Source organism: Lutzomyia longipalpis, chromosome 1, assembly GCF_024334085.1.
Source record: "Lutzomyia longipalpis isolate SR_M1_2022 chromosome 1, ASM2433408v1".
NCBI lineage: Eukaryota > Metazoa > Arthropoda > Insecta > Diptera > Psychodidae > Lutzomyia > Lutzomyia longipalpis.
The window spans coordinates 48,749,250-48,764,726 of record NC_074707.1 but is presented as its reverse complement, the minus strand read 5'-3'; the positions used below and the strand labels follow the sequence as shown (position 1 = coordinate 48,764,726).

At 32.5% G+C, this 15,477-nt stretch overlaps 3 protein-coding genes across 12 annotated transcripts in view; 1 reads left to right on the top strand and 2 right to left on the bottom strand.

Moving 5' to 3' along the window:
- Positions 1-15,477, bottom strand: part of LOC129787983 (protein Peter pan) — a 1,185,971-nt gene that overhangs the window by 190,498 nt on the left and 979,996 nt on the right. The gene's annotated exons all lie outside the window — the stretch shown is intronic.
- Positions 1-15,477, top strand: part of LOC129787980 (L-dopachrome tautomerase yellow-f2-like) — a 1,067,766-nt gene that overhangs the window by 72,293 nt on the left and 979,996 nt on the right. The window lies entirely within an intron of this gene.
- The window catches only part of LOC129787992 (uncharacterized), a 36,458-nt gene continuing 25,441 nt past the window's right edge, over positions 4,461-15,477 (bottom strand). For 7 of the 10 annotated variants that reach the window (XM_055823931.1, XM_055823926.1, XM_055823927.1 and 4 more), the window contains exons 5-10: positions 14,587-14,722; positions 14,274-14,407; positions 13,860-14,022; positions 12,111-12,276; positions 10,957-11,168; positions 4,461-10,858 (exon numbers count right to left, since the gene is read on the bottom strand). In XM_055823931.1, the coding sequence (XP_055679906.1) occupies positions 10,701-10,858; positions 10,957-11,168; positions 12,111-12,276; positions 13,860-14,022; positions 14,274-14,407; positions 14,587-14,722 (969 nt within the window). In that variant the 3' untranslated portion in view covers positions 4,461-10,700. The remainder of the gene's footprint in view (positions 10,859-10,956; positions 11,169-12,110; positions 12,277-13,859; positions 14,023-14,273; positions 14,408-14,586; positions 14,723-15,477) is intronic. The other 3 variants (XM_055823932.1, XM_055823933.1, XM_055823930.1) reach the window with 1 other exon arrangement.

Below are 15,477 nucleotides of genomic sequence, written 5' to 3'. Positions count from 1 at the left end.
CTCCCAGTTTGCAGTCTATAAATAAAGCAACGAGAAAGGGCGGAAATTGAAGCGAATAAATTGAGAAATATTCGGAAATTAATCTAGAGGTGGGAATATAATCCTTGAATCCAATTCCTGGATTATTCAATAACTTCAAGCTTTTTTTGGGAGACTACTTATAATGGGGTTTTAGGAATGATCTTTTTTTTAAATCCGTTTTACTTTGTGGTGTGATTTTAAAAATATTTTCATACAGAATTTTTATAAAAATTGGGGTTTTTAGAGGCTAAGGCATACAGACTAGCAAAAATACTAAATAGACCGTGGTTTATGTAATTCAAAATTTCAGAAATTACCTTTCTTAGCGCTATAAGATGATTTATAGATTTTTTTTGATATGAATGAAAAAAAAAACGTTTTTATGGCTTTAAATTAAAATTTTTTAAAATAAGAAAATATAAATTTTAAATATAAATAAAACAAGGATCGAATTAATTGTTTGAAATGCGTTAAATTTCTATAATTGTATCACTTTTATTACTGTTCTACATTCTTCTGTTATCATTTTAAGAATTTGATTTTTTTATTCTTGAAGAATCTTTTTGTTTTCTAAAAATTTTCAACGTAATATTCAATTTTAGAACTTCTAGCATTGTTATTTTCTTCAATAAAAAACATTTAAAATTAAATTTTAATTAAAACATAATGAGGTGAGGCTATTCAATCCCTTTACTTCTTCCTTTTTATTTCTTCAATAGAAATTAGAATATTCTTATAACTAATAAGAAGTAAAGATTAAAGAGTAAAAAAAATATGGTAGGTATATTCCTCTCTGTATGATTCAATAGAGGCATTCAACTCCCTTAACTAAACAAATTCTAGCGCAAAAGGAGAAAAGAGCAAGTTAAAGAGTTGCGACGCACTGTGTAATCAGAATTGAGCAAATATTGTAATTTTCTACGGGAGTTTTATGAGAATTTCTCGAGGCAGAAACGAGCAATGTGATGCTGAATAAACACGAAATAGCAGCCATGGGTTAGAAGTCATTGCCTTTATTTTTCTTCTTTGCAATTGTTGCGTAGAAACGTGCTTGAGATGACAACAACCGCAATACAACTCCGTATAAAAAAGGTGAACAAACTCCCCAGGTGAAATATATAGTTGAATTGAAAAAGAAAAAACGGACGAAAGATACGAAAAGTTCTTAGCCTGCAAAGGACTTTAATCATTTTTAGCTGTGATTTTTTTCCGAATTATTCTCTTGGTGTGATTTCACGGGAAATTTACCAATGATCACTTTTGCGCTAGATTTTACGGTTTGATGTGAATACCCTCCCACAAATCCTTCAATTTTTAACCACGCGCAGCAAAGCTCTGTATATGGAATTTGCAAAGTGTTCCAGGTTTAAATTTTTAAATCACACACAGGGACGGTTTATGAAAAATTGAGCACGACAGGCGGTATATTTCATGAGAAATTTTCACACTATCATCCAACCCACTCCCGCCAGGGGAGAAGGTATCTCGTGAAAAATGCAATAAATCGCTATTATGAATCACAAAATGTGGATTTCTTTACCTTGTTGAAAATTCCCGTGCTCCCGCTTTTCCCGGGGATGATTTGTCCAAATAATAATGTAATAAAATGTACATGTGCCTGAATCCAACATACCCTTTGTCAGTGATGCTCTGAATCCTTTATTATTGTTCGTTCTGTGGTGCTGTAGAGAGAGAGAGAGAGAAAAAAACGCGAAAAGGTGAAAAACTCCAGGTGAAAAGCTCATGAACATATTCTTCTTCTCTCCACTCTGAATCTCCCTTTCAGCACTCCACCATACCCTTTGACCCGCCAGACAAACCCCTGTGCCGCGTCGTGGTGAGAAAAAGAGCTCCATTGAACGTGAAAATTTTTGCCTCTCAGCATTGTTCCCTCCGCACCCAGATTCGTGTGCTCAATTCTCCTCATTTCTCATATCATACGCAGAATTGTGGAGAACAAAAGCCACCCACCCACCCCCTCTTCTCATTTGCTGCCACCCCCATTGCTGGGGAGCACGACGAGTGCAAAAAAGGGCGCTGTACTGCAGGACAAGAATAAAAAAAGAACCTCTCAAGTACTCTTCATCAACCTATGTGAATATTCTCCCAGCATAAGTTATATACCCCACCCACCCTCATCCCAACTTCAACGTGAAACACATTAACATCATCGAGAGCGAAAGTGACGAGAGTTATGGGCAATTTTAATGATTAACGGCAAATTGAACGACAAAACTTTCCTCCATTCACCCCATTTACCCAGGAGAGGGCCCTCCATGTATGGCATATGAGTTGTGAGATAAGCCGGTAATTGAATGAGTGGGTGAGGCTAAGAGAGGAGGACCCTCAAGTCTCACAAACCATCAGCCAATTTTTTTGTCAACCTGAATCTGCTCGTTTTTTTGCACCTCTCTGTCCTACCCCTAAATCGTTATTTCTGAGAAAACTTTTCGAAAGAAATTTGACATCTTTCTCATTCATCCGTATCGTGTTGTAGGAAGGATCTAAAGTTCTAGCGAGTGGAAAGGGATGATCCTCGTCAAAATGACGAGATTTTTTGGAAATAATTTTAGAAAAATATTTCTCTTTCATTTGGTTGGTGTTTTAATTAAATAATAAATGAGAAATGATTTTATGAAAAATCTTTTTTTTTTTTAATTATTTTCCGTGTTGAGAGATTTTTAGAGTTATATTAAATTTTTTAAGGAATAATACCTAATGGAAACAAATAAGTCTAAAAAAGGGGAACGTGGCCCAATTTAAAGCAAAGAAAATACTTTCTTATTGCACTGTAGTCATAAAGCATGTTTATTGTGAGAGAAAGTATTAAGATGGAGACGCCGGGTTTTTTACCAGGCGTCTCCATCTTACAAAGTCAGTTGAAACTTCACCAAAATATGTCTAAAATATAATTTTGAAATGTGATTTATAGAAACTTCAGATTTAAGACTTTTGTTAAAATAAAAACTTTGAAAATTGAAAATTCCTGATAAATTCTCTACAAAATAGTGGTGAAGATTTATCACAAAAGTCTCTAAATTCTTCATATTCCTCTGCAGATTTTTAAGGATTTTTCAAAAGCATTTTAAGCATCTTTTTCAAGGTTTTATTTTGAAAGTAATTAGTGTTATTCCTTTGTTGTTCTAAGAAAGAGTTCCTTATCAAATTTCTTGTAGAGCCAACACACTTCAAAAATTAATAAGAAATCTCTGAGAGATCTCAAGGAGAAAATTAATCTACAACCTCATCAACTCTACTCATAAGTATTTAATCTATATATGAACAGACAACCCCACATCTAATGGGTTGGTTGAGGGTGAGAAAGTCTCTTTTTTTCTACGCCTCTATGAATCGGTTTATAAGAGTGAATTGTGGCTATGTGGCGGAGGAGGTGTATATAGTGAAATGAAAGAGCAAATATAGGAGAGAAGGAATATAAATTTTCCTGTTTATTACACCCCTTATTTCATGCCATTTCTCCAAAGGCGGAAATGTTCCTTTGCTTAATGGTCCTTATGAGTGTTGGCTTTATATGCATGATATTTTATATACATACATCCACTATGATTCCCCCTATATGGGCAGTTCTCCATATGTGCGGGGACGGGAGGAAGCTCTACTCTGGACGGCTCGACGATATTTATTTTATTAATTTTTCTTCACCATCAAATAGGGATATTCATTGAATTTCTTTTTTATGGCATCCTTCCCCGGTACTCTTTAGCTCCGTTCACCCCCCTTCTTCATCTCCTTTTCTCATCTTTCTCATCGTCGTTGGTCGGCTGTGCTGACTGCTCTGTGTATGCTTGAAAGATTCCTGAGTCACTCGACTCGAGTGCTGTGTGTGACCTAAGGGTTGATGCTTTTGGGTGCGGAGGGGTGGAAATGGGAATGAGAATATGTCTCAAAAGCTCTCATTTTTCTTGTGTCATCAAAGGGAAAAATTTTCGTTGGTGAATTTTTATGGGGCCTTCCGATGCACAGAAGAAACTTGATTTTGTGTCACATAAAAGAAAAGCACCCCCCATAGGCTTATCCAAGCCTTTTTTTGTGTGTGTGCGCCTCCCTCACCGACACCCCTTGGTTCGACACAGAATGCTGCCACCCACACACAAACTTCAACGTGCTTTAATAGCAAAATGGAGCTTTTTTTTCATCTACTATTTGCCACCACTTATGCTGCCTTTTATGCTACGGAGGGGGGGACTTACTTTCATAGACGATTTCTCCATCTCTCCTGTGCCCGCCACACTCTATGGAAACCGAGAAAAAAACCTGTTGATGGAATTGACATGATGACTAATGAAGAAACGATGAAATTTTCTTTTCCACCAACTTTCTTTTAGAACTTTTTCCCTTAATGTAAAAGATTTCCATAATGCGTCTCCAACATTGAGTCAACTCGGTCGGAAAAAATGGGGGAAAATAGTGATAATAGCTTTTCTCTTTACTATATTATATTAACATTTATTTCATTCTTTTTCTCATAATTTCGCATTTTTCATATTTTGTTTCTTTATATATATTCTTTTTACATTTTTCCATTTTAAAACTGAATTTTTTTATACATTATTTTCCCATCGTTAGAATTTTTTTCTTTATACAAAATGAAGGAATATCTTGTTTTTTTTAGCACTCTAAATGCCTCGTATTTCATCACTTAACTATATACCTTCCATAGTATGTAATTAAATATCGTTTTAAAAAATAAAGACTTTAATTGTCATTTTCTTTTTCATTTAGTTAAAATATTAATTCTATACATAAGTTGTTTCACCATTTTTTTTTCAAAAACTCCATCAATCTTTGACAATTCTCATAAATTGACAGAAGATTTTTTCATTTTGCTAACTTTTTTCCTAAAGATTTTTATTTATTTTCTCATGTTTTTTTTATTTATTCAATGATTAACGCATTTTAACAGAGGAGGGTAATAAAATTTTCATTTGAAATCCATTTTAAGTCTCCAAAAACTTTAATTTCTCAACGAAATAATCCTGTTTGTGGATTTATCAACAGAAAACTTTCTTTATTTTTTCTATCTAATGAGGAAAACAATTTTCTCTCTGAAAATTTTGCATAATACTCAATTATTATTTTTTTTATTTTAGCCTTTATATATTTTTTAATGTTTTTTATCAACTCACCGATTTGGTATAATATAAATACATTTGTGTCTGTTTTTCACCAGAATCTCCCTTTCTTTCTCAAGCTCTTCCCTAGCCCATTTTTCTCACACCATATAATCTTTATAATGTCGAACAGCAGTTTTTCTTGCCAAAATGTTACAAAAAGAAGTTTCTTTTTCATAAAATATTTTTTTTCTTAGTTGGTTTTGTTTTGGATTTTGCTTCTTGCATGTCCTTTTTTCCCACACACAATTATGTACAAAATATACTTCTCTCCATACACTTTTACAACATTCATGATATGTTTCGTGTATTGCCACATTTAAAACACGGATAATTATATTTAATGGAAGGTTCCTTCGAGCTTTCTTTTCATTTGGAATTTTTAACGATGTTGCACTTTCAATGGGGGGATGATTTAATTATTTTAATAAAGAACATTTTACCTAATTAAAAAATTCAATTTAAAATATTTTTTAAAGTTTTTAAGGATTTTCATTAAAGAAAAAAGAGGTTCTTACCTAAATTACAAAACCATAATAAGAAGAAATTATACCTCATCCCACCCCTTTTATTTACTTTAAGATTCAAAGAGTTTTTCTTTAAGCTGAAGGATTTTCACTTGTTAAATTATTTCTGATTTTTCTCACAAATATATATCTCATTTTCTTGTGTTAAATTTTATATATTTTTTTTTATTTCAACAATAATTCCCATTATGTCACGAAAGAAGCATTCAATCAGAGTTTTTTGTTGTTGTTGGAATTTACTCCATTTTTTTTTTTACAATTTGTTTTAAATGTTTATTTAGTTGTGTTTTAGTGTGTGTAAAAATAGGAAATAAGGCATAATTTGCATGTACAAAGTCTGTATGTTGTATAAATCCCTCAAATGTGTTCACAAAAAGTCTCTCGCGTAAAGAGAGAGCTTTCCGATTCATCCACTCCATTCTTCATTTTCTACGCGTCACACCATCAAATTTAGTTTAACTTCAATCTCTTACATCCCTCTTTATCTCTTACAGTACTTTGGAGTAATCGGTGTGTTGGTTTACAAAGTTTTTTGTTGTCATTTAAAAAATATAAAATTTGAGTTGTTTTTAGCTTCAAGTTTTTGATTGGAGCTTTTTTTCTGCTTTCAGGCAAAAAAGAGGCGGCAGAAAAGTGAGAACAAAACTTCCAAAGGGGGTTGACTATAGTTTATTTATTATAGGGTATGTGGAGAAATATATAGAAGAGAAACCTTGACTATAAAAAAGTTTTACTTTTATAAAAATATTTCTTCAAGTGAAAAAATATCGTCAACCTTCTTTTATCTAATATTCATTTTGTTACAAAGTCACTGCGGATCTGTTTGTCTCAAAAGGGTTGTATTTTAGGGATTTTTGTGGAGGTTTTAAGGGTTTTATTTGAGGTTAATTGTTGATTATTTTGTTGTAATACATTTATAAAGAATTCTTCTCAGTTTTATTCAATAACTTATGATTGAAAATTTCAAAGAAACATAAAGAAGTTATTGCGATTCAATCAATTGGAAATTAAGGAACAAAGAATACCGATATTACATTAACATAAATGTGATAAAAACCTCGGAGAAAAATCACATAGGCAACCACTGAAGTATTCAATGAGAATAAAAAAAAATATTAATTTTTTTTTGTAATTATTTCATACCTAAGCTTTTCCTGGGAACTTTCTTTAGAAAAACAAATAAAAAAAAGTCTTTAAAAATTGTTCAAAACTCCTCGTTAAATTCCAAGAATACAACCCTCTATATATTCTGCTCACACAATTTATTTTTCTACTGATTTGTTAGTTAAACTGCTGGATGTAAAATGAACTTCACAAAGCAATTTTGTTTATTTTTAATGTTTTTTTTTTTCTGTACAAATTTCAAAGATTGTCAAGCATAGAAATCGGTAATAAATTTTACATTTTTTTCTTCAACCTTTGGTTATTTTAAAAAACGTTAAAACTCTCATCTATTTTTTGAAATTGAACTCTCTAATAACTTTGTAAAACATTCAAGAACATTAATTCTCAATTTTTTCTATTAACAAATAAAATCAAAAACTTGAAGTTATTTTTTTTTATTAGAAAATTGTTTAAAAATTTATTTAAGAGTTTTCCTTGTGTGGTGTTCAAAGACAGGGAAAAAATCTTATAAATTTTTTCCTGCAATACCATCAAAAGATTCTTTTTTCTTGTTAAGAGTTTGTCTACGGTTAAGAAGCTATGTAATGTTTTTTTTCAAAGTTTGTGTTTACATGCTTTTTTTTTAATTTATTAAATAACTTTAATATTTTTTTTTTACTTTATTTACGGTATCTTTTTTTTTTCATCATTTACTTTCTTCTTCTTTATTTTTTTTGTAATATATAATAATAGACAGCGTAGCATAGGAAGACGTCAATACCTGCATAAGACATGTTTCTTTGGCGAGAAAACACTTGCAAGGAGCTTTCGGGGGGAGCTTTCAAACCTTTTCTTGCATATTTTTCTCCACACAATGCATGGCCGGAGAAGAATATAAGCTCACCCCCAAATGGATTTTTCTCTTCCGGGGTAGTTTCCGCATTAGAGAGAACTTCCATCTCAAGTACAATTCGCCAAATGATGTCATTTTTTTTAGTGTGTGTGAACAATACAGTATATATCTTAAAATTTACTATTTCTGTTTTATTTTATCTTATTGGAATTTTTTTCCTCATCCTCATTGGCTCAAAATTTCACTCGCTCCATTTTCACAAACACACCCCCTACATACCACACTATTCTACCATTCCCTACATCTATTTACAAACGGTAAGAACAATATAAGAAATTGTTTTGAGAATGAGTGACGGAAAGAGTTTATTTTTTACGTGGTCTCATTAATATTATCTTTTTTTCCTTTCTCATTTTATAAGAAAAAAATTTACATTATCTAACTGTGAGGAAAATTCTTCATATTTTGTGAAATCCCATCACGAAAAATGTTCCCTCATCCTAGGTTTTGTTTTACACACAATAATCAGTACGTAATTCTCAGTTTATTTATCTTTTCTTTCTCTAAGAATCTTCTGGTATCGATTTCACTTTCTTTTAATACTCCCAAAAACATTTAAAGCTTTTTTCAATAGTCATTTTTTTTTAGCTCATTTATACAATGAATTTATCTATGTTTGAAAGGTTTTTTCTTTGCATTTTAATGTCTTGTCACTCTGCTAAAAATATATTTATATAAAATTTGTTGACTTTCAGAAAGAGGTTGGAAATATTTTTTTTATTTGACTTTTCCACTTTTTCCACAAACGCGGAACACTTTAAGGGGGAAATGACTTTTGCTCAAGGGAGAGAAAATTTTGTTTTGAAAGTTCTTCCGTAGATAGAGGGTCAAAAGGTTATGAATTTTCTTCTTAATTTTGAAGCTGATTCCAGAAACTTTTTATGTTGCTTTTGTGTATGATTTATTTATGTTCTAATTTTATCAAAATTCATTTTCGTCGTTTAAAGAATTTTTAAAAAACTTAAAATTAAACAATTAATTGTTTAATTAATTAATCAAACTTTAAACTAGCTTTTCAGCAATTTTCCTAAAGTAAACTTGGAAAATACTTAAACTATGGAAAAGCAATTAATTCTTAATGCGTTCTGAATTTTTACCTGTCCAGGATAAATTAAATTTGATGAATAAAATAAATGTTTTATATATATATTTTTTATTATAAAATACAAATAAACATAATATTTTCCATTGACCCAAAATCATAATAAATGTTCATTTTATTTAAACCGATTATTTGATTATCATTGACTATTATTTTTTCCGATAATCAAATTTATCTGATTCATTTAAATAATAATAAAATAATAAAATTAAATATTAATTGTCCCATTTCATTGAATATTAAATCTTGCTAAAAATAAATTGAACTATTTCATTTTTATTTAATTGCATTTAATTAGAACAAAAATAAATCATTCAGAGGAATTATATGTTGCGGAAAATTCCTTGCATTAACCTCTTATACCAAAAGAAAATAAAATGTGAGTGTCACAAGGATCCGGGAGTTTTCCCTAAAGGGACAAAACCTGGGAATTAAAAGAGGGTTCGCATTTTGAAAACATATTTTTCACACGAAAGAAAAAGTGAATGTTTTGTTTAACTTTCTCATTAAAGGATTCCCTCCAATGAAGGAACACCCCGCGAGCACAGAGAAATTTAGTATGAAGGAGTGTTTAATGCTTTAATGTGAGTTTATTGAGTTTTTTTGTTGTTGGTTCACCCTCTTGTGGTTTAGCGAGGAAAATTTAATTTTCCAAAATTAAATATTACTCGGCTCCGGCCGTACAGAAATAATTTCTCAATGTTGGTGAGGAGCTGAGGCGAGTATTTGGCCAAGAAAATTGATGCAATCAAACCCTTTTGTAACTTTCATCTTCCACCCCTATTCGCTTTACCCCATCTCGGCTCTTCCTTAATGCAATATTTACACACTCTCCTTGCTATTGATTTCAACTCCGTTATGTTTCAATCTTGAGTTTTCCATTTACGCGTGACAAATTTCTTGTTAGTCTTTATGTGCCTTTCAATTTACACGATGTTTTACTTTCGAAGTTAATTACACAAGAACTATATATTTTAGCAAATTGTCTCTCTGCAGCGATTTTCATTACACTTCATTTTTTCCTTGTTTTTTTTTTCTTTAAGAGAAATTATTCAATAGAGTGGGAAGAACAAACAGTCAGGAAAATTGAAAATTAAATATAAAAAATTCGCTATTTTCATTCTAATCTCAAAAATCAATTCAAAGTTTATGAAAATGAGAGAACTTTTCAGGAAAAGCTTTAAAAAATAAACAGATCTAATCTTCGCCTTTCAACCCTAGTAACGAAATATATCTTATATGCAAACGTTGAGGAAATTAATTAATTTTTTCATCTAATTTATTTTGGCGTTAAATTTTCATCACTTTTTTTTTACCCTCTTCAACTATCTCTGTCGCTTTTACTAAAATTTCTTTTTACACTCGCGACAATCTAATAAAATTTATTTTTAGTAATAAAAAAAAAATCCGCTTCAAATGAATAAAGCAAACACAAAATGCTTCTTATTTTTGTAAAATCGTACAAAACGTTTCTTTCTAAATGCTTAATTTATACAATTTATCATGTCACTAAAATATATGTCTCACATTTTTTCTCATCCTCAATTACATGGCTAAATTCCACCATTCATGCTACGCAGAGAATTTTCTCTTTACAATGAAGAAAAAAAAATAATGCGCGGGATTAATTAAAATCTATCGCGTGAGTGGATTTCTGACCATTAAAGAAATTTTCTTTTTATACTAAATTTCATTTTTGGAGCGCTTTCCTTTGTCTCCCGTTTTCCTTTTTATTTTTGGTGAGGGGGAGGCCTCATTCGCATGACGAGGAAGAATGCAAAATGCGCAATTTGTCCACATAAAGGGGGATAAATTGCGAGAAATATGAGGGGGAGGATAAAACGCAAAAAATACAAAGAGTTTGGGGTTTGTGGCAAAAAGAAGCGACCTCTCAGTTGATTTTACAGTCGTTGGCATTTTTGCTGGATTATAACAAAAGCAATTGGTACTCCAACAACGAGGGTGTTAATTGTGAATACCGTCGCACTACTTGTTGACATATTTCCCAAAGGAGCTGGCTGGGGAACGGGTGACGTTACTTCTGCCTGCTCAATGTCAACTGTCGCACAAGAAGAATTTATGTAAAGCCATGAAATGCCATTAAGCATTGCAAAATGGGGTTAATTAAGATGAATTAATTTTCAAAAAAATACTCACTCTTGACTGAATAAGTCTTGTAGTCGGCAAACTGCTCGCCTGGACCAACGTGAGCTGGTATTGTGGCCAGGCAGGTGATTTCTAGGCGTCCATTGCTACCTGCATGTAGGTCAGACACCTCAACGCTCAGCTGACTAGCGGAGAAAATAGGTCGATGGGGATTCCTCACAGCACTACCTTCCCCAAATGATCGCCGATACTTGCGGCCATTTCTTTTAACGCAGCAGGAAAGGAGATAAAAAGGAAGAAAGGAAAAAAGAATCCTTTAATGCCCTCAACTCCATAATTGAACGAGGCTAATCACTAATTCAGGGGCGACAGATGGGTTAGGGTAATTTTTCCCTTCACACAAAATAGAAAATCGTGTATAGAATTTTTTATGACACCACCCGCTTAGAAAATTTATCATCCCCAATATCTTCACTCCCACACATTTCCATCCAAAAATCATGTCGAATATTGAGTGTTATGGGAAAATAAATTCTACATTCATCGAGGGTATGGGGACGACGACGAATGGACAAGTTGATTTTTTTCCTTACAATGCAAACACTGAGAGGAATATAAATAAGAAGATAAAAGAAAAATGACCGAATTGTAGGTAAAATGGGTGATTGTTTAATTCTCATTTATTATTTTTATTAGCAGTTCGTTAATCATTCCTGGGAAATTGAGTTTATAGTTTGAAGAAGGAGCGTTTAACTGACAAATTCTAGGTTCAGTTTTTCTGCATTTATAGAAGAATCAAATTATAGGTTTTTTGTTAAATTAAATGAAAACAGACCCTTCGGAGCTTTCACATTTTCAATTTATTTAAAAATTATCAACTCAGTAGGTAATGAAAAGGCGCAATTACCCGGCGCCTCCATTGAATATATTTCTAAAGATAGTTTGTTGACAACCAGGCGCCTCCACAGCAATTTTCCTTGACATTTTATTAATCGGAATTATTAAAAAGAAAAGAAAATAATCATAAACGACTACAAAATTTCTCTTCTCAATCAAATATTTTTTCTGATAAAAACTCCGCAGAACTGCAGTGAATTTGAAAAATTAAAAGCCCCCTTGATTTCCCTGAACAATATATAAAATAAATTTTCTCTCAGTGTGGCATTTCTTATTTATAATGCTAATAAAATCGATGATATACTCACCGATGCTTCCTCGCTTCGTGATATTTATTGTCGTAGAAATCTGAGTGAATATCCTTGGCAGGAACAGCCTCGTAACTCCCTCCGTAGCCAAAGGAGCGGCTCGATGCTGAGAAAGTGTCGAAAGCTTGCGCCCGCGGCATGTGCGATGATACCTCGTGGCGATCTGCTGATAAAAAAAAGAACAAGTCAAAAGAGGATGGCAAGTTTATAGGGGACAGCAGCTTTTTGTTGAAATGCTTCGTTGGTTTTTATTAATATTCTACAAATGGTCCCACGACTTTTGCCCACAATTCCTGTATCTCTCAATGCAAAACCCATGTCCGAGTTTTTTTTTCGATGACACAGCCCCCGAGATCAGTGAATTTCTACACCCTCAGAAATATGTATATAGCGACCTTTTTTTTACACCATCTGCCGCCCTCGACCACACACACACACCGTGCGTATTGATTTTGCCCCACTTTATTTTTATTTTTATCGCCTCACCCCCCGAAAGCTGTCGTCGAATAAAATGCTGGAGAGTGTCATTTAATGATAATGTCGTACCCATGTTAATGATTATTATGGTTTCCTCTTTTTCGGCTTCAACTTTCTTATATATGTATGTATATTTGGGCCAAAACCTCAAAACCCAAAGAAAAGGTATACCATGGTATTAAAAGTTAAGCTCACGAAAGCGGTGAATAAAAATAACTTCTTCTATTAATTTATATTCATAATAAACTTTTTCACTACTATGGGACCTTTTTTTTAATTACAGTAATCAATTTGGAGGTAAATTTTCTTTTTATTAAATAACAGCTTGCAAAAAAAATAGCTTTCACTTTGGGGAAAAAAAGTGCTTAAATTAAAACTTTTAGTTTGGCATATGTTTTCAAATAAAAAAAGTTTACTGGGTTGTATAATATAATGAAAAAGTTTTTCTGTTGATACAACTTGTTGCAAATTTACTCTAAAGATTAACGATAAAATATAAATTAATTGTTGGGACTAACAATATATTCACTGCCTGACACTCATTACAAGCACAAAGCTCCCTTAATTTGGTAATAAATCGACCTTCCATAGGTTCTGCAAATAAATCAACAAATTGTAGCCTTGCGTGGCTTAAAAAGTATACATAGGTAGTTAATCACTGAAACTAAAAATATATAGTAATTAATAGATTTTATTTTGTATCTATTCTATGAGGAAAAAAAATTCAAAGATTTGCCAATAAATTAGTACCTACTTAAAGCTCTCTTTAGCTAAGACACATTTTAATAAAAGAATTTTTTAGTATGTATTCTTCTCACAGTATTTTTTAATTCTAGGAATTTTTCACAACTCACATAACTTTTTTTTTACACATAGTACATTAAGTTCTAAAATGAAAAATAAGTGGAAAAAAAATCTTCCAATTAGGTACAGATAGAAAATCAAAACTTTTCTTTAACGGAGCATAATGTGTTTTAAGTAGGTACTAAATGTTGTACTAATTTTTAGAACTGCTAAATCTCAAATTCTTTTTCAGAGAATACTAAGAAAAAAATCCATCCAACTCGCTAATTGTCTGAAAGGAAAAGCTTTTCAACAAATTCCATCCCTAAACTGTTCATTTTCAATTTTTCAATCAAACTTTTTGCGGTCACACCCACATCTATTAAAGTTAACAGCTATCAAGGAAAAACTATAAAGCCATCCACAACCCCAATAACATTATCACAGGGATGAGAAGGGTGAAATGGATAAACTGTGTGATTGGTTTACCTTTCGTTTGGGTAGGTGATTTGGGGAATGTGTCAGTTGCGAAGTCCACTTTGTCGTACGATGGATTGTTGGGGTGTTGCTGTGCTTTTGATCGATGAGCATTTTTTCCACTACTACCACTCGATGCATACGGAAACAGCGTTCTTATGTGTTTATCGTCGACCTGTTGAATTAAATGAATTGTTCCGAAAAAAAATGACATTATTGCCAACAAGAACATCCTGCCAAAAATTGTATGCGCGCATGTAAACCCCTCCCACAAAAAAAAGCTCTCCAATCTCCCACAACACTTGCATGCCTATATAGGCAGCCAAGGGTTGTGCGAGGGGGTTGCAATTTAAATCCGCATGCATTGCAACAAGTTGGAACAAATGTAAATTGAAAAATGATACCATTTCCCCCTGGTTGTCGTACCTTTTTCCCATTGATAAGCCATGTTATGTGCGGTGCTGGTCTGGCTTTGGATGTTGTGCAATTTGCCACTAAATTTTCTCCTATGAAAAATTGTCTCTTGCTGAATGAGATTCGTGGTGGTCCAGTTTGTGGAACTGTTCAGGTACAGAGCCAAAGATGAGAGAGAGAGAGAGAGAGAGAGAACATTTTGGGGGTTGTGTAAATGTTTGATATTCATTAATCAATTTGATTTAGAGACTGTACCACCTGTGTGGGTACATTTTCGGGTTGGTAATTTCACCTCAAAAAGGGGTTGATTGAGGTGGATACTTACGAATTACGTGCACCTGCTCGTCCTGCGAGGCTTTTGTGAAAATTGGCGTATCAGTGGACACTTCGCAGTAGTAGAGGCCACCCGCTTCGAAATCCACATCCTTCAGCGTTACCTGCCGTTCATTTGATGATTTCCACTGTGTGACCCACATATGTTGGGGGTGGGAAAATATGCATAAACAATTGGGGAAAATATGTGTGTGTTAATTAAATCACATTGAGCTTTTCAACCTTTCCTATACTACATCATATATTATTGGTTAAAGATAATATTTGATAAATTGTTGGAATTTATAGAATCCAGGATCATTTTCACCCTGATTTGCTGATTTATGTCTTATTTTAATCACTAATTAATCCCTGATTCGTGATATTTTACTTAACATTTAATAATTTTCGGGTTTTTTTTATCAATAATTTATTTATCATTTCATCAAAGGAATTTTAATTGAATTGAATTAATTAATAAATCTGAGCATTATGAGACTTTAAAAAATATTTTAGTAGGTAGTTTTTTTTCGTAATATTTTTCAGCAGAATTATGCTTTTTCTAAACTAAAACATTTAATAAACGTATTTTATATGGAATTCTTTCAAAAAGCTTGGAATCACCCCTACTATATGGAGTTTATTATAGTTAATAAATAAATCCTTGTGCTTATTCATGCGATTGTGTCGAAACGATGAAGAGGTAGGTGTTGAGCCGGCATGGAGGCAATCGATAAATCATTGAACTTAAAATCATTCTACAGAAGGGATTTCCAGAATTACGTTCGTCATCAATCAATACAACTACAACCCTCATGCCATCAACCACCACCATCCTCTCACCCTCAATGTGATTTTATTCATCCCCAATGGCAGGAGAGACACGGCAAATTCATCACGTCTC